The sequence below is a fragment of the Gopherus evgoodei genome, chromosome 20 (genome assembly GCF_007399415.2).
Source record: "Gopherus evgoodei ecotype Sinaloan lineage chromosome 20, rGopEvg1_v1.p, whole genome shotgun sequence".
Classification (NCBI taxonomy): Eukaryota; Metazoa; Chordata; order Testudines; family Testudinidae; genus Gopherus; species Gopherus evgoodei.
The window spans coordinates 10252434-10270996 of NC_044341.1; the positions used below are offsets into that span (position 1 = coordinate 10252434).

Below are 18563 nucleotides of genomic sequence, written 5' to 3' on the forward strand. Positions count from 1 at the left end.
CCGCCGGCCCGGGCCCCGCGCCGCAAGTGGGAGGTGTTCCCGGGCCGCAACCGCTTCTACTGCGGCGGGCGCCTCATGCTGGCGCGGCACAGCGGCGTCTTCGCCCTCACGCTGGGGCTCATCCTGGCCACCAGCGGCCTCTTCTTCGCCTTCGAGTGAGTCTGGGGCCCGCTGCCCCCCGGCCCCCCCCCCCCCCGTTCTCTGCCCCGGGCCCCCTCACCCCCTACCCGGGCCCCCCCGCCCGTTCTCTGCCCAGCCCCCTCGCCGTTCTCTGCCCCATTCCCCCCCCCCGGCCCCCTACCCGGGCCCCCCGCCCGTTCTCTGCCCCGGGCCCCTACCCGGGCCCCCTCACCCCGTACCCTTTCTCTGCCCCGGGCCCCGCCTCCTCACCCGTTACCCGGGGCCCCTGCCCGTTCTCTGCCCCGGGCCCCTACCCGGGCCCCCCGCCCGTTCTCTGCCCCGGGCCCCCCCGCCCCCTCACCCCCTACCCGGGCCCCCCGCCCGTTCTCTGCCCCGGGCCCCTACCCGGGCCCCCTCACCCCGTACCCGGGGCCCTGGTCCCTCGCCCCCCGCCCGTTCTCTGCCCCGGGCCCCCCCGCCCCCTCACCCCCTACCCGGGCCCCCCGCCCGTTCTCTGCCCCGGGCCCCTACCCGGGCCCCCTCACCCCGTACCCGGGGCCCTGGTCCCTCGCCCCCCACCCGTTCTCTGCCCAGCCCCCCCCGCCCCCTCGCCCCCTACGCGGGCCCCTCGCCCGTTCTCTGCCCCGGGCCCCTACCCGGGCCCCCTCACCCCGTACCCGGGGCCCTGGTCCCTCGCCCCCCACCCGTTCTCTGCCCAGCCCCCCCCGCCCCCTCACCCCCTACCCGGGCCCCTCGCCCGTTCTCTGCCCCGGGCCTCCGCCTCCTCACCCGTTACCCGGGGCCCCTGCCCGTTCTCTGTCCGGCCCCCTGATCCCTGAACCCATACCCGTTCTCTGCCTGGCCCCCTCACTCCCTACCCAGGCCCCCCGCCTACTCCCCCGGTCCCTCACCCCATACCCGTTCTCTGCCCCAGTCCCCCAGCCCCTCACCCCCTAACCATTCTTTGCCCGGGACCCCTCACCACCTGCCTGGGGCCCCTCGCCCCCCCAGCCCTAACCGCCCCCCCGGCATCCCCTACCAGCCCAGAATCCAGCCCCCAAACCACCCCATTACTCCCTGTCCCCCCCATGCACTGCTTGGGGCCACTTCCTCCCCAACCTGCCAAGAACCCTAGTCCCCAAATGACCTCATTACCCCTTGCCCTTCCAATGGATTGCCAAGGGACCCTGTCTCCCTAGCTATCCTGTTATCCCCAGGCCCCCAAACCACCCTCTGCCAGGGAGCCCTGGCTGCTAAACCCATCCTCTGCTCTGGCCTATCACCCCACTGGCCAGGGAACTTGCCCCCAAATCACCCCTTCCCCAGAGACCCTGGCTCTCCAGCCTGCAAACCATCCCCTGCCCAAGGGTCCCTGGCCCCCAATCACACCCAGGGGAAGCTCTGCATCACTAGCTCTCTTATCCCCCTCAAATAATTCTCTGCCTGGGTATGGGGAGCTCAAGGGTCCCCAACACCCTTCTACAACCCGCCCCCCCATCGTCTGTTGTTTATGGAAGGGGTTCTGTGAGTCACTAATCCACTCATTGCCTCCTGATCACTCCTTTCTGGAGAGGGGCAGCTTTAGGACCCCCTCACGCCACTTATTTCCTTTGTCTGAGGAGGGGGAACTCTGGTGTCCCTAGCCCCCTTACCATTGTCCCCAAGTCCTTTCTTGTCTGTGGGGGGAGAGCTTTATTACAATTGGAATTTTGTTTTAAATTAAATACGGGTTTAGTTTTAAATAATACACTTTTAAAAGCAAATTAAAAATCGTTAGCCTGTGTTAAGGCCTAAATGTATCATAATCTATTAAAATCATTTAAACATTAAATAAAAAAATTAAGTAGTACATGTCTCCTACCATCTTTTAAAGAAAGTTCCACCAGTTCAGTGGGGTAAGTCGCTGCGTAAGCACCTGGAACCAGAGTTTGTTGAAGTGTTAAATCTGCAGTAGCTTCTTCTGCAGGTGCAGAGAGAATATTTTTATCATTTCAGTTTATTCATCTAGTTCAGTTCAGTGACTAGTTCATTCACGTTACAAAACCGATAGTTGAAGAAGCGGAAAAGCTTGTTTTCCTTTTCTGATCTATCTGTAAAAAACTAGTTATGAGAGAATTCTAACATCTTGAAGGACATGACTGGAAATAATCAGTTCAGTTCACTAACTACAGATACTTACTTTGTTTAATAAATTAATTTTAGATGCAAAACATGTTTTGATAAACTTTTTTCTTGCATATCCTGCACATTTAAGGTAGTTTTCTTTAATACAAAAATTAAATACTATTTTTGTGTATTTAAAATTGAATTTCCATCCAAACGGAGCTGGGCACAAATCACAAGTAAAAAAAACCAAAACCATCATCTGGCAAATAATAAATGCATCATTCACAATTTTCTAACATAAAAATGTAAAAATTAAAAATCTGAATAAAAAACGTTAAACTGTGTACGGTAACTGCTTAAATAAATATGAGTGTTCCTGGTTAGTAAAAAGAAGCACCAAATATAGCGTAAAGGTTATATTTACTTGAAAATCAACATGTTTTAAAGGTTTCCAATCAATGAGACTCAACCTTTCTTTAGGAAACTATCTAAAAGTATAAACTTGATTAAAATTAGCAAAGAATCCTGTGGCACCTTATAGACTAACAGACGTTTTGGAGCATGAGCTTTCGTGGGTGAATACTCACTTCTTTGGATGCATGTAGTGGAAATTTCCAGGGGCAGGTATATATACGCAAGCAAGCTAGAGGTAACGGAAATTAGTTCAATCAGGGAGGATGAGGCCCTGTTCTAGCAGTTGAGGTGTGAAAACCAAGGGAGGAGAAACTGGTTTTGTAGTTGGCAAGCCATTCACAGTCTTTGTTTAATCCTGAGCTGATGGTGTCAAATTTACAGATGAACTGAAGCTCAGGAGTTTCTCTTTGAAGTCTGGTCCTGAAGATTTTTTGCTGCAGGATGGCCACCTTAAGATCTGCTATAGTGTTGCCAGGGAGGTTGAAGTGTTCTCCTACAGGTTTTTGTATATTGCCATTCCTAATATCTGATTTGTGTCCATTTATCCTTTTTCTGTAGAGATTGTCCAGTTTGGCCGATGTACATAGCAGAGGGGCATTGCTGGCATATGATGGCGTATATTACATTGGTGGACGTGCAGATGAATGAACCAGTGATGGTGTGGCTGATCTAGTTAGATCCTGTGATGGTGTCGCTGGTGTAGATATGTGGGCAGAGTTGGCATCGAGGTTTGTTGCATGAATTGGTTCCTGAACTAGAGTTCCTATGGTGCGGTGTGCAGTTACTGGTGAGAATATGTTTCAGGTTGGCAGGTTGCCTGTGGGCGAGGACTGGCCTGCCACCTAAGGCCTGTGAAAGTGTGGGATCATTGTCCAGGATGGGTTGTAGATCCCTGATGAGGCATTGGAGGGGGTTTTAGCTGTGGACTGTCGGTGGAGTCCTGTTGGTTTCTTTCTTGGGTTTATCTTGCAGTAGGAGGCTTATGGGTACACGTCTGACTCTGTTGATCCGTTTTCTTATTTCCTCGTCCGGGTATTGTAGTTTTGAGAATGCTTGGTGGAGATTTGGTAGGTATTGGTCTCTGTCTGAGGGGTTAGAGCAGATGCGGTTGTACCTCAGTGCTTGGCTGTAGACAGTGAATCGTGTGATGTGCCCGGGATGGAAGCTGGAGGCATGATGGTAGGCATAGTGGTCGGTAGGTTTTCGGTATAGGGTGGTGGTAATGTGACCGTCACTTATTTGCACTGTGGTGTCTAGGAAGTGGACCTCCCGTGTAGATTGGTCCAGGTTGAGGCTGACAGTGGGGTGGAAATGATTAAAATTGATAGTTTAAATCAAAGTTTTCTGCTTGCTGGTTTAAATCATGATTAAAATCAGGGATTTAAATCACTTTGACTTAAATCAATCCACCCTGCTTCAGAGGCTGTTCTGTCCATCTGTAAAGAAGAAAACACAGTGCTGCGCTGGGTGGTGGAATTGGTTCTAGTCCGGTGGGGTTTTGTTGTTTGGTGGCTGTCTTGTTCTGGACAGCTGAGCTCGGGAGTTGAAACAAAACTTCTGTTAATCCCTTTGAGCTGCCTTGTTGTATAGTGAGAAAGATTCTTGTCCATGGACACCAGGAGGCGGACAGCTTGCGTGCCTGGGTTGGAGTCTGGGTGATTATCAGTGCTTATAGTAGTAAAATCCCTTTGCAGAGCGAGGAGTGGGAGCAGAACCCCAGCGCTGCATTATGTGAACAGCTGCGTGCCTTAGAAGTCTTTAACTGTTGTGAGTGACTGAGCTTGCCCTCCCATTGTCCTCATGTGAGGGCAAAGGTGGGCCCTTGTCTGCAGGATGCGTTGTCATGAATGATGGCTCTCTGTACCTGTTCAGCAGCAGCAAGCCAGCTACATGCCTGGAAACAAGTCCTCGACTTAGACGTGCATTGGCTCATGTTACAGCTGCGTCTGGTACAGAAATGTGTCCCTTTTTAAACACCTGGTGCAGCATGAAGGACACAAATGTCATCTATAGATGGCAAATCTGAATAGAACCAGGGCCAGTTTCCCTTTCAGATTCACACTCTGGGCCAAATGGAATTGCAGTAGTGCTGAATTTGACCTATTGTCTGTACAGAAAGGTCTATAAAAGGCTCCCACATAACTCATAGACTTTAAGGTCAGAAGGGACCATTATGATCATCTAGTCTGACCTCCTGGACAACGCAGACCACAGAATCTCACCCACCCACTCCTGTAACAAACCCCTAACCCAGGGGTCGGCAACCTTTCAGAAGTGGTGTGCCAGGTCTTCATTTATTCACTCTAATTTAAGGTTTCACATGCCAGCAATACATTTTAATGTTTTTAGAAGGTCTCTTTTGATAAGTCTATAATATATAACTAAACTGTTGTATGTAAAGTTAATAAGGTTTTTAAAATGTTTAAGAAGCTTCATTTAAAATTAAATTAAAATGCAGGGCCCCCTGAACCGGTGGCCAGCACCTGGGTAGTGTGAGTGCCACTGAAAATCAGCTTGCGTGCCGCCTTCGGCACACTTGCGACAGGTTGCCTACCCCTGCCCTAACCTATATCTGAGTTATTGAAGTCCTCAAATCATGGTTTAAAGACCTCAGAGTGCAGAGAATCCCCCAGCAAGTTACCCGTGCCCCACGCTGCAGAGGAAGGCGAAAACCCCCCAGAGCCTCTGCCAATGTGCCCCGGAGAAAAATTCCTTCCCAATCCCAAATATGGCGATCAGCTAAACCCTGAGCATGTGGGCAAGACTCACCAGCCAGCACCCAGGAAAGAATTCTCTGTAGTAACTCGGATCCCACCCCATCTAACATCCCATCACAGGCCATTGGGCATATTTACCTGCTAATAATCAAAAATGAATTAATTGCCAAAATTAGGCTATCCCATCATACCATCCTCTCCATAAACTTATCAAGCTTAGTCTTGAAGCCAGATATGTCTTTTGCCCCCACTACTCCCCTTGGTAGGCTGTTCCAGAACTTCACTCCTTTAATGGTTAGAAACCTTTGTCTAATTTCAAGTCTAAACTTCCTAGTGTCCAATTTATATCCATTTGTTCTTGTGTCCACACTGGTACTAAGCTTAAATAATTCCTCTCCCTCTCTGATATTTATCCCACTGATATATTTATAAAGAGCGATCATATCTCCCCTCAGCCTTCTAAACAAGCCAAGCTCTTTGAGTCTCCTTTCATAAGACAGGTTTTCCATTCCTCAGATCGTCCTAGTAGCCCTTCTCTGTACCTGTTCCAGTTTGAATTCAACCTTGATACTCACTGATGTCATTTTCTCAGAAGGTAACTTGACTTCCCAAACATCTCACTGATTTTTGAGATACGATTCTGTATCTCCAAAGAAATATAATGGGGACACTTAAGAGCCGGGTTTTACCCCAAATGCCCCCTCTCCACATTCCCACCCACAGTTGTGCTGTGTTATGACTGGCAGTTGCCTGCCACTCCAGAGGTGGCTGCATGTCAGTGGTGCTGTGGGTATGTAGTTTGTAAAGTACTGGGAGCTCTTTCCATAGAAAAGCACTCTAGAGCCGTTCCTCTTCTGAGTCTGCACGCATCAATAGGGTAAGTACAGAAGTCAGGCAGTGTCGTGGTTGTATGGAGGCTGTTCCATTATAACCAGTCATTCACTTCAGTGTTGGGAAACAAAGTATGATTTGTTCTTCACATGGCCTCCTTGGCTCTGAAACTTAGATCCCATCTTCATGACAAAATCAGCTGTGTTAGTTGGGGCTCCTAGGCATTACTCCCATTCAAATAATAAACAGTAGTCATTAGAGCAGCTGATCAAGGAGCTTGTGGGCGAATGCAGGGAATGTAAAAAACTTGTTTGTCTAATTATTTACAGCTGCCCCTTCCTTGCCAGTCACCTGACCCTGGCCATTCCCATCATCGGGGGTGTCCTGTTCTTCTTTGTCATCAGCTGTCTGCTGCAGACGAGCCTCAGAGACCCAGGTATCCTGCCCAGAGCCACCCCCAGTGAGGCTGCAGACCTGGAGAAACGGATTGGTGAGCCTTTCTCTCATGCATTTACTGTGTACTGTGCGTGCGCATGTGTTAGAAAATGCTAATTCTTTCAAGGCATTTGGGGGTCCCTCTCTGGAGCCTTGGCACCCTAGCAGTAGATGGGGGAGGTTTTGATGGGAGGTGGCATTTGGAGTAGAGTCTAAGGACAGACACTTGTGTCCAATTGATGGTGTCTCAGAGGGCCAAAAGTCTAAAGAGCAGGTGATGATGGGAGGGGACTATCTGACTTGTTTAGTGCTAGCAAGGTGAGTCCCAAGATTGAGTATCTTCAGAGATGTAGAATTAGAAGTAATTTATTCTTCTGTTTAGAACTGTGATTCCCAAACTCTTTTGGTCAACAGTACCAATTTCCCGGACTAAGTACTGTACCAAACACTATAGTCAACTCTACGTGCGCTTTCTGCTGTGGAGCTCAGCTGTCTTCTTGCTTCCCAGGAGTGGAGTATGTAGTAGAATACAGCGTGCACAGCTGCTAGGCAGTGGCCCAGCACAGAGGTTCATTGAGGGAGAGCCTGAAGTACCTGAAGTACCATTATGGGAAATGATCAGTTCAGAGTGACTGTGTACCATGCTCTTAAATACTGTGCTATTACTCTCGTCCCAGAGTGTGGAGTAGAGAGAGGTGTGCTGGTTCAGACAGCAGTTGAAGCACAGGACTGAGATTGGGGCAGCCCTGAGTTCTAGACTTGGTTATGAAACTTACTCTCTGTACCTTTGGGGAAAGTCAGTTCACCACTGCTTCAGTTTCCCTGTCTGTAAAATGGATATAATACCAACCTCCCTTCTTCTCAGGGATTCTAGGAGGATTAATTAGATAATGTTTGTGAAGCTGTTTGAACATGAAGTGTTCTATGTAAGTGCTAAGAATTTATGCTTACTCCTTTCAATGGCAGGAAATGTGGTAGCACAGGTGTTTTTTTCACCTTGGTTGGTAGGCTAATCATTCTCGGCCTTTTGGCTAAGATCATGTGTTGAGTAAGCTCTTGAAGCCCTGTGTATGTTCTGGTAGATCAGATAAAAAGTCTTGATAGGAGCAGAGAGAAACAAAGCTCTTGTTTTGTTTTTGACTGTTATTGTCTCAGTTGGTTTTGGTGATTAGAACTGGCACTGGGAAGGAGGTCTGCGTAACGCTGCTCATTGCAGGCCGCATCCAGAGCATCTGAGACCAGTTCCCCTCGATTTTGTGACAGTGAAGCTTTGTCTGACATCTTTTATGGCAAACGCTCTTGTGGGGTTGTCAGAGAGCCCATCTTGTGAAGAAAATGGGGTGGGTGTGTTAGACACCACAGAGAACATCCCCATGTGTTACCCAAGTGAAAAGTGTCTTGCTGCCCTGCTAGAGACGCCTGACAGTTTTGTGGATTTCAGAGCAGCTTCTCACAAACCAAAACAAATCTCTACTCATGTAAAAATGCAGTCAGTGGGGACTGATCCAAGATTATTTTGCCTAAAAAGGCATTTTAGACCCCTCTTCTCTGCTAGTTCTCAAAGGCTGCATGTCTCAGTTAGTTTGAATGCAATTGTAATAATGCTAGGTAGGCCCAGGTGTAATTGTGCCGAGGCCTGGGTAAAGGGGAATAGGCGTACTGTTCTATACAGACTGGGCTGTGCTTACATTGTGCTGATAGATAATAACAGTTCACCGATACAGAAAAGTGTAGGCTGGGGTTTTAAAGTAACCTAAGAGAGTTAGATGCCCAATTCTGATTGAATTTCAGAGCGAATTGGGTACTTAACTCCTTTAGGCTCCTTTGAAAATCCCAGCCTTAATACTAATGAAGCATATCATACAACTGAGTCCAGTGCCAACAGAAGACTGTACTCAGCACTCCCTCAACAGCTGCTGCTGCTAATTACGCACTCTCTAATTCCCTGTTTGACTGTCCCTCTTTTATAAGTTCAGAAATAGGTAGCTGATCCCAGTAACTGACTTATAGACTAGATACTGAGCCCTCTGGCTATGTAGCATAATATCTTCTTACCGTGTTGCCAAACGAATAGCCAAAATAGTTGAGTCAGAGTGCCCAGTATAAAGTCCTGTTACGATTTATTAATGAATTTGAAACAGTCCTTATAGCCACATCCAGCAGAATCTTCCTCTTGATTGAAACTGACTTAAAATCTCTAGTTAGAGTTTGTATTTACACTGGGCATTTATTCTGCAGATTGTGAATTTAGGGCAATGAATTTGAGAATTAATGGTTTTAGGGACTAGGATTTATCACTGGCCTGGTAGGACTCCTGTATTCACAGCTCTTAGAAGAGCACAAGCATTGATGTAATGTATGTCTGTGTTTTTATGATGGCTATGTGACGGTAAGTATGTATGTTCAGAATATATGGCCTGCTTTTTGTGGTGTGTTGCCCATAGTAATGAATGCAAAGCTACTGTGAGATTTCTGGAGTCTGTCATTGCTGAAAATGATCATAGAAAAATAATTTCTCTGTATCTACCCAGATAACCATTTTGTGGGTGATTTTTAAAACTAGCTACCTGTCTGCTTCACTTTCTGTTTCAAAATCCCCTGAAGTAGTTAATCCATTAGCCCACTGCAGGGGCTACCTGTCACGTCAGCTGTTGCTCTTAATACAGTCCATTAATTTTCTTCTTAACATGCTTGATTGTGTCAAATCAGATTTTTGAAGCCCTCATAAAAGCGAGTGGTGCCCTCCCTGTTGTGATATCAAAGGGCTTATTTTTTTTAAAAAGTGATGTGCATGAATGTCCAAAGCCACCCTCCCCAGCACTGCACCCATCCAGGACAACACCCTCAGGCTACATGCAGAAGTGAATCTTGCAGTGTACTGAAAAATCTCCAACTGTGGCCTTAGAGAAAGTAAATTCCACTTGTGCTACTAGTATGTGTCAAACTTCAATGGAATCTGTCTGAAACAGTCAAGAGATCACCCCTCCACCTTGTCCCCAGTTCTGCTACTAAGACAGCTTTGCCCCTAAGCTATCCTGCCCATGGGCAGTGGGTGAGCCTCCCCTTCAGGAAGGCTAGCTCCCTGGCCGCTCCCTTTCTGTCTAAGGCCCTGCCTGCTGGAGCCCTGAGCAACCCCCCAGCAGCCGAAGCCAAGAGCTGCCCCTGTTCTTTCCCCCTCCTCACCCCCTGCCAACCCAAACCGCCCCAGCCCCTGACTGCAAGCCTGAGCTCCAGGCCACTGGCTGGAGCTCAGCCCCTGCTGGCTTCAGGGGACAAGGAAAGTGAGGACAGGGCTTCCTATGATCGTGCCCCCAAAGGCTACTGCTCCTTATCTGTAGCTGTGTTTATTTGAGCATAAGCTTACGTGGGCTACAGCCCACTTCATCGGATGCATAGAATGGAACATAATAATAACATGATAATCAAGATAGCCCATTTCAGACAGTTTGACAAGAAGGTGTGAGGATATTTAACATGGGGAAATAGATTCAATATGTGTAATTATCACTACAAAGTTTGTTTCTCTCCTGCTGATAATAGATCATCTTATTAATTAGCCTGTTAGAGTTGGTTGGGCAACTCCCACCTTTTCATGTTCTCTGTATGTGTATATATATCTCCTTACTATGTGTTCCATTCTGTGCATCCCATGGAGTGGGCTATAGCCCACAAAAGCTTAAGCTCAAATAAATTTGTAAGCCTCTAAGGTGCCACAAGTCCTCCTGTTCTTTCTGCGCATACAGACTAACACGGCTGCTACTCTGAAACCTGTAGCTGTGTCACTGGTGCACAGAACAGTTGTAGAAGAATCACATCTGTGTTAACAGCTTGTTTCTTCCTTTGATTGAGAACTGTTAGAGAAGAGCTTTGCTTCCTTCCTCTGTTTTCTAGAGAGTTAATGTTAGCAGGCTTGTGAGAGTGCTGCTTTAATGCGTACTATGTATATTGTGCCTCTGATTTTCAAAGCCTGGACTGACATGAATTCCTTTCAGCAGCCCTGCAAGGGAGATCAATGTCATCCCTGTTGAACAGAACGGGAATTGTGGCACAAAGATTAAATAACACTCTGAGTAATGCACAGAGCTAAGATTAGAGCTCTGGAGGTCCTGGCTCCCCATCTTGTGCTCAGTCCCCTAGATCAGGCTGCCTCTCCAGCTTTCAGAGTAGATATGAATGAGCACAGCACAGCGCATACCAGCCGTGCTATGCCATGCAAGAGAGGAGCAAGCCCACAATGGCTGGGGTGCCCTGTGGAATGGGCCTGTGTGAGCCTGACTCTTCCCACTTCTCTCTCACTCCATAGATAACATGGGCACCTCCACCTACCGCCCGCCTGCCCGGACAATGGAAGTGGTTATAAACAAATACATGGTGAAATTAAAGTACTGCTATACCTGCAAAATGTTCCGACCCCCCAGGACCTCTCACTGCAGCGTCTGTGATAACTGTGTAGGTAAGTCCGAGGGGACCAGGAGCAGGTGAAATCTAGATAAATGGGGGTCTGGTTTAAGCTCTTGAGCAAAAACCTTTCTGCTTCATCATAAAGGCCTTGAAAACTAAATAACAAACTTGGGATACAATAATCTCTCTCCCTTCTCCCCACTTCTAACTGATGATAGATGTGTACAGTGCCAATCGGGGCCTGTGGGCTGGGTACAGCATGTGCTGTGCTCTAATGCCCTCTCTTCAATAGTACCAGGTAGGATTGCACTGGTGAAATGCAGCATATCTCCAGCCTCCAAGCATCTGGGTATGAAATAAAGCTGCAGGATCTCTGTTCCCTTGGCCACTCTGTGTTGCAGTCAAGGCTAATGTGAAGCAGAGGGGCCAGCATATGTTCTATTTTAGCCCTTCTGCCCCATGGTGCCTGGTGCTAGATGGGAGGGAGAGCTGGAGGCTGAATGAAGGAGTGAAGAAAAGGACTGGATACACCCACACTGGCAGATGTAAGGGGGGCTGTGATGCAGCAGGAGATGTTGGTGTGGCAGTGAGGTTCCTGCATAGTCTAGAGTCTCTGGAGGAGCAGTTTAAAAAGCTGTCAGTCTGGTGCGACGTATGGGCAGGATGGTGGAATATAGGTGAATGCAGGTCGACTGAGCACGCTTACCTCATTAATTGTCAACCTATCCAAGCACAACCTTCTGTTCCAGTCAGCATGTTGCACTAACGGTTGTGGATACTGGGGCAGCTTGGGGACAGATGAAATTACTGATTTGAGAATTGCCACAAAATTCAAGGTCACCTGTCTAAAGAAGATGGCTCAAAAACAAGGAGTCTGAGGAGCTACTGAATGGCTTTCAAGGATGAGGCATGACAGCGAGAGTCACTTGGTGGCACAGGATGCAGCTCCCCTCCCCAGCTTTGTCAGGCCTGAGCATTGCTTGAATGGGAGACCACCAGGATGCGTCAGGTTTTAGTAACTGGCATTCTTCCTTTTGAACCAAAGCAGTGCTGTGCTGCTAGTGTTGCAGTTTTGTGGGTGAGACCTAAGTTGGAGGTCCTGGCCGCTCGTGGTTATAAAATATGGCTTGGTACTTTTTTTTTTTTGCTAGCAGAGGAGTGTTAACCCATGTGTTTTGGCAAAATTTCTGTGCGGGTAATTTCATTCTGCCATCCTAAATTCCCCTGGCGGTTTCAACTGGATAAGATATTCTTCACATACTGTATTAAACTCTTAGGTAATGTTACCGTGAGCTGTGAAGGAGTTGATAAGTTTCACCTTAGAGGTGGCTGCATTTCAATGGTGGGTAAAATGGTGCGTGTGTTTTGCCAGCAGTGCTACTATTGTTAAAAGGGCTCTGCTAACGTGAAATCTAGTCCACTCTTTTAAGAGTCAGAAGTATTTTCAGGTATATTGCATCAGCTCTGGGTTCCGTTGCCAATCTTTGTGGCTTTACAATCAAATTTTTCTAACCTTTAAAATGCTTTTTCTCTTCACATGAACAGGGGAAACTGACTAATGCAAGGGAACAGTGAAACTGAGTCCCCATAGTTCTGTCAAATGCACAAAGTATACAGACTGAAGAAATAGAAATGCATTTTCTCTAACGTCTTTCAGTTTTAGTAATTGCAGATGTTACAAGTAACCACAGTTAGTTAGAACAGTATTCTGGGAAAGTGATCTTTAAGGTTGGTGTCCCTGTAAAGTTAAAGAAGGGCACATATACAGATTACAGAGTACTATATAAATCTAGTGATGGTGTCCTGTCATTCAGAGATACTGGGCTAAAATCTTAGATGGGCAGGGCAAAGGGCTGGCTTGTAGCCCCGAAGTCCCCAGAGGCTCTGCGGTGTTTACCCATTTGTGGGGTGTGGGGAGTAAGATGTTCTAATGTCCTTTCTTTGCTGCCTGGTTTCAGAGCGGTTTGATCACCACTGCCCTTGGGTAGGCAACTGCGTGGGGAAGCGCAACTATCGCTACTTCTACGCCTTCATCCTCTCCCTCTCCTTCCTGACGGCCTTCATCTTTGCTTGTGTCATCACCCACCTCACTCTGCGTAAGTACTGTGGCCACTGTGAGTAACACATGCATCACCCTCCTGGCCAAGGAGAACTCAGACTATCACCATGGGCACCTGGCTTAGCACATATAGGGAAGCAGCCTCTAAGTTTGTATCAGACTAGGTGATGGATGGCTCAGGTGACGATCATGAGATTCAGGGCCTTTCACTGCTAGGTCATCTGGATGAACTGGTCGAGGGCTGCAGTAGTGAACCTTGTGTTAGAAAATAGTTTGATAGTTTTGGTGAGTGGGTTATTGCTCTCCCTAGCAAGTAGGATACAGACTATGTCAGGGCTGTAGTGGGTCGGAGGCATATGTATACATTGCATCTATGTCTAGTCATGGCCTCTGATAGAAGGCAGCTTGCCTTTCAGCATCTCAACCTCTTGGAGCGCATGCTGCACACCAGCATCTAGATTGCAGCGGTTTCTCAGTCAGTTGGGCAGATCCAGGTAGCTTTTTGGGAGGGGTGTGTACTTTGAAGCAGGACAAATAGGCCGGGAGATATAAATGTGCCTTCTTGATTTCAGTATCTTTCCCTGCTTGCTTTGTAGGCTCTCAGGGAAGTGGATTCCTCACCACTCTGAAGGCAACACCAGCGAGATATCCTTTTAAAGCCTGCACCTTCCCATCTGTTCCCCTTTTTGTACGCTGACACAGCTGGATCCCTGCAGGGTATTGGAGCAGAGATACTAAAGCTATAGCTCTCTGAAAAGTGTTCTCTGATTTACGACATACAATAAGCTCCTTCTGTCAGGGCATTTCACTATACTTTACGCACCCTAATGCATGTAGCCTCCTTACACCACAGGGCAGGGAAGGTCAGACTTCTCTGCATTTACAAGAGGAGGTCGTGATCCTGTAGCCAAGCTGGTGAGACCCTTTGTTCAAGACAGTCTCTTTCTCTATTGCCAGACTAGTACCTTGTGCTCAGTGATTAGCAGACGAGGGTTGGAAACAAGCTCCCTTTCAGACACGTGGAAAACGGGGGATGTCACTAAAATGGACGTAGTGAGTTCTTCTTCGAGTGCTTGCTCATATCCATTCCAGTTAGGTGTGCGCGCACTGCGTGCATGTTTGTTGGAGGTTTTTACCCTAGCAACACTCGGTGGGCCGGCAGGGCGCCCCCTGGAGTGGCACCGCTATGGTGCCGGATATTTACCCCTGCCGGCCCCTCCGCTCCTCAGTTCGTTCTTACCGCCCGTGTCGGTCGTTGGAACAGTGGAGCGCAGCTTAGCTGACCTCCACCTCCCTAGCGATTCGCTTGTTTCTATTGTATTGTGTATATAATTCAATTTCCTATAAGTATAATTAGTGTTTAGTTATTAGTTCTGTAGTAGTTATTGTATATAGTTAAGAGGGATCGGGGGTTAACCCCTTCCCCTCACCCGGTACCAGGGCCCATGCAGTTCACCAGGCTTCAAACCGTGCTCAGCCTGTCATAGGCTGAATCCCACAGGAGACCCTCACGACTCCTGTCTCAAGTGCTTGGGTGAATCCCATCTCACGGACAAGTGCCGCATCTGCAAGGCTTTCAAGCCCCAGACTAAAAAAGAGCGGGACGTTTGCCTGAAGCAACTCTTGATGGAGGCAGCGCTGACTCCTCCGTCTTCGGCACCGCCTGCGGCACTGGGAACAAGTGGCTCTTCTGCACTGGAGGGCGCGCCGACAGTGAAGGCTCCTCGACATCAGCCATCACCGGCCCAAGCTCCTGCCCGGCACCGCTCTCTCTCACCAAGGAGCAAGAAGCACAAGCCTCCTGCGGCTACTGTATCTACGCCGCAGTCTGAGTGCTTAGCTAAGTCGGACCGCCCGGTACTGACAACTGCCGCGGCACCGACATCTTCCGCACCGTTGATTCCGGCCTCACAAGAGCCTTCGAGTCCGGTGCCTGCCAGCTCCCCGGCACATGCCATGGTTGAGCTTATCGTGCCCTCCACTCTGGAGACGTTCTCCATGGCATGGGACTTGATTGCCTTGACGGAGCCTGAGCTGCCTCAACTCCTGGCACTGCCGGTGCAGGTTGTTCAGTCAATAGGCAAGCCGGCCCTCATGAAACCATCTTCGCCCGGTACCACTGAACGTCGTCGGTCCCAATCCAGGTCCTGCAGACACTCTCGGTCCTGTCATTGATCCCGGTCCCGGCGCCGCTCGCAGTCCTGGTACTGCTCCCCATCGAGGTACCGGTCGTACTCACGGCACCGTTCGAAGTCCCGGTCGCCGACCAGATACTCTCGGCACCGCTCTAGGTCCTGACACCACTCGCGGCACCGTACCTCTCGCAGCCGATCTTGGCACAGCGATTCAAGGCGCCGGTCGACCTCCTGGCACTGCGCCGGTCGCAAGTCCCGGTCTCATTCCCGGCACCGATACGACTCCCGGTACCGTTCTCCGGCACCACATGGGGACAGATCTAGTGGACGCAGGGACCCGCATCAAACAGTCTCCGCCCCTCCGTGACCTTCTCGTCATCCGTCTACCTCCTCCCATGCAGACAGTGCATCCTATGGGGATTCGGATACTCACAACAGATTCGGCCAAGGAAGCCTTGGCCCGGACCAGGGACCTCATCAGTGGTCCTTTTGGACACCTTGGGCTTATCACCAAGGCCAGGGTGAACCCCCTATACCATCGCGCTCCAGCCCTTCCGAACACCGAGTGCCAAAGGCCACCATTAGCAGACCTCCCCCAGCTGGTACGGAGGAATCTCCTGCCCACGTACCGGACCCACAAGATCTACCGGCTCCAGACATTCCTCAGGATCAGGAGTCAGTCCAGGACCCGCTTGTCCCCGGGGTTTCATCCTCCTCCCCGGATGAAGCAGTGGCGGGGACATCAACATCGGGACCACCTCCAATCGACCTCAGGTCACACCAGGACCTTCTGCAGCGTGTCACCCTTAATATCAACTTACCCGTAGAGGAAGTTCCTGAGGTGAAGGCCTCGGTAATCAGTATACTGTCGGCGGAGGGGCCAACTAGGGTGGTCCTCCCCTTCATTCGTTCGATCCAGGCTAGAGCGGATACCATCTGGTAATCCCTGGCATCCATACCGCCCACAGCCAGAGGGGTCGAACGGAAATACATGGTGCCCTCCAAAGGGTATGAGTACCTTTATGTGCACCCCCTCCCTGTTCATTGCTTGTACAGTCTGTCAATGAACAGGAGCGCCATGGCCAGCAAGCCCCTGCCCCTAAATCAAGGGAGGCCAGGCGAATGGATCTATTAGGAAGAAAAATCTATTCCGTGGGAGGCCTCCAACTCAGGGTGGCGAACCAACAAGCCCTCCTGAGTAGGTACAGCTATAACACCTGGGAGGCGGTAGGGAAGTTTACAGAGCTAGTCCCGCAGGACTCCCGCCAGGAATTCACAGCACTTCTGGAGGAAGGGAAGAAAGTTGCGTGGACCTCCCTCCAGGCCTTGCTGGATGCCGCCGATTCGGCAGCTAGAACGGTCGCCTCTGGAATCGCCATGCGACGTATATCATGGCTGCAAGTGTCAGGCCTGTCACCTGAACTTCAGCAGACTATACAAGACTTGCCTTTTGATGGCCAGGGCCTGTTCTTGCAGAAGACGGACCCTAGGCTACAGAGTCTAAAAGACAATCGTGTAATTATGCGTTTGCTGGGAATGCATACGCCACAGACTCAAGGACCGTCTTTCCGGCCCCAACCTCAGTGCCCCTACCCCCCGCCTCGGCCAAGCCAAGACTTCACCAGAAGGTGAGGTCGTACCAATCGCAGACGTCAGTCTGGGCCTCAAGGGGGTAACAGTTCCGGTCCCACCAAGCCACCAGCAGGACCGAAACCAAACTTTTGAGGGTGCGCCCAAGAGCAGTGTACCAATGGCCTCCCAGGATCCTTTTCAGTTCTACAACCACCTTGCCCCATTTCTCCCTGTGTGGTCCCAACTAACCTCGGACCGTTGGGTCCTACGCACAGTGGAGTTTGGATACCGTCTTCAGTTTATTTCAACCCCCCACCCCCACCCCCCTCCTCGTCCCTCTTCAGGGACCCCTCTCATGAGCAACTCCTTTTGCAGGAGGTTTGGAGGCTCCTTGCAATGGGAGCTATAGAGGAGGTACCGGAGGAGTTAAGAGGCAAGGGGTTCTATTCCAGATATTTCCTAATCCCTACGGCAAAAGGGGGCCTACGGCCTATCCTGGACCTGCGAGGACTGAACAAATTCATGAAAAAGTGCAAGTTCCGCATGGTATCCCTGGGAACCATCATCCCTTCCCTGGATCCCGGAGATTGGTACGCCGCTCTCAACATGAAGGACGCATATTTCCACATCACTATTTACCCCCTGCACAGACGGTATCTACACTTTGTGGTGAATCGTCAACATTACCAGTTTATGGTCCTTCCCTTTGGCCTCTCCTCGGCCCCTCGGGTATTCACGAAGTGTATGGCGGTAGTCGCCGCCTCCCTCCGCCGTCGTCGAATACATGTCTTTCCATACCTCGACGACTGGCTTATTCGAGGGACCTCCGAGGCACAGATCACCGCTCATGTGAGCGTCATCAAGGACCTATTCACCCGTCTAGGCCTGATAATCAATTTGGAAAAATCCACTTTGGTGCCTGCGCAGAGAATAGAATTCATAGGGGCCACGCTGGACTCCAATCTTGCAACGGCCAGCTTGCCTCCACCTTGGTTTCAGGCTATAGTCTCCCTTGTACAAAGACTACAAAGCTTCCCAACAACTTCTGCCCGCACTTGCCTTGGCCTCCTCGGTCACATGGCTGCGTGCACTTTTGTCACAAAGCACGCCAGACTGCGCATGCATCCTCTTCAAACTTGGCTCGCCTCAATCTATTGTCCGCGCAGGGATGCCATAGACATGATACCCACAGTTCCATCGAGCATTCTGGGTTCCCTCGACTGGTGGCTGACGCCATCCCTGGTGTGTACGGGTCGACCGTTCCATCCATCACAGCCCTCCACATCCCTAACAACGGACGCCTCATCTCTCGGCTGGGGTGCTCACCTAGGGCGCCTTCGCACTCAAGGCCTTTGGTCCTCTTGGGAATTGGCGCTTCACATCAATGTCCGCGAACTGAGAGCAGTCCGACTGGCGTGCCAAACCTTCCAGCGTTATCTACAGGGCCTTTGTGTTGCAGCGTTCACAGACAACGCAACGGCCATGTATTACATAAACAAGCAGGGAGGGACGCGATCTTCCCCCCTTTGTCAAGAGGCGATGCAACTGTGGGACTTCTGTATAGCCCACTCAATAGACCTGGTAGCCTCCTTTCTCCCGGGAGTCCGGAACTCTCTTGCGGATCACCTGAGCAGGTCCTTCCTGTCTCACAAGTGGTCCATCTGTCCGGACATTCTCCATTCTGTATTCCGGAAATGGGGCTTTCCCCAGATAGACCTCTTTGCCTCCCGAGAGAACAGGAAATGCCAGGTGTTCTGCTCCCTGCAGGGTCGC

At 49.9% G+C, this 18563-nt stretch overlaps 1 protein-coding gene across 13 annotated transcripts in view; it reads left to right on the plus strand.

Moving 5' to 3' along the window:
* The window catches only part of ZDHHC18 (zinc finger DHHC-type containing 18), a 56500-nt gene continuing 37937 nt past the window's right edge, over positions 1-18563 (plus strand). For 10 of the 13 annotated variants that reach the window (XM_030538744.1, XM_030538740.1, XM_030538746.1 and 7 more), the window contains exons 1-5: positions 1-155; positions 6518-6678; positions 10927-11076; positions 12983-13120; positions 13680-13728. In XM_030538744.1, coding sequence (XP_030394604.1) covers positions 76-155; positions 6518-6678; positions 10927-11076; positions 12983-13120; positions 13680-13728 — 578 coding nt within the window. In that variant the 5' untranslated portion in view covers positions 1-75. The remainder of the gene's footprint in view (positions 156-6517; positions 6679-10926; positions 11077-12982; positions 13121-13679; positions 13729-18563) is intronic. The other 3 variants (XM_030538737.1, XM_030538736.1, XM_030538738.1) reach the window with 3 other exon arrangements.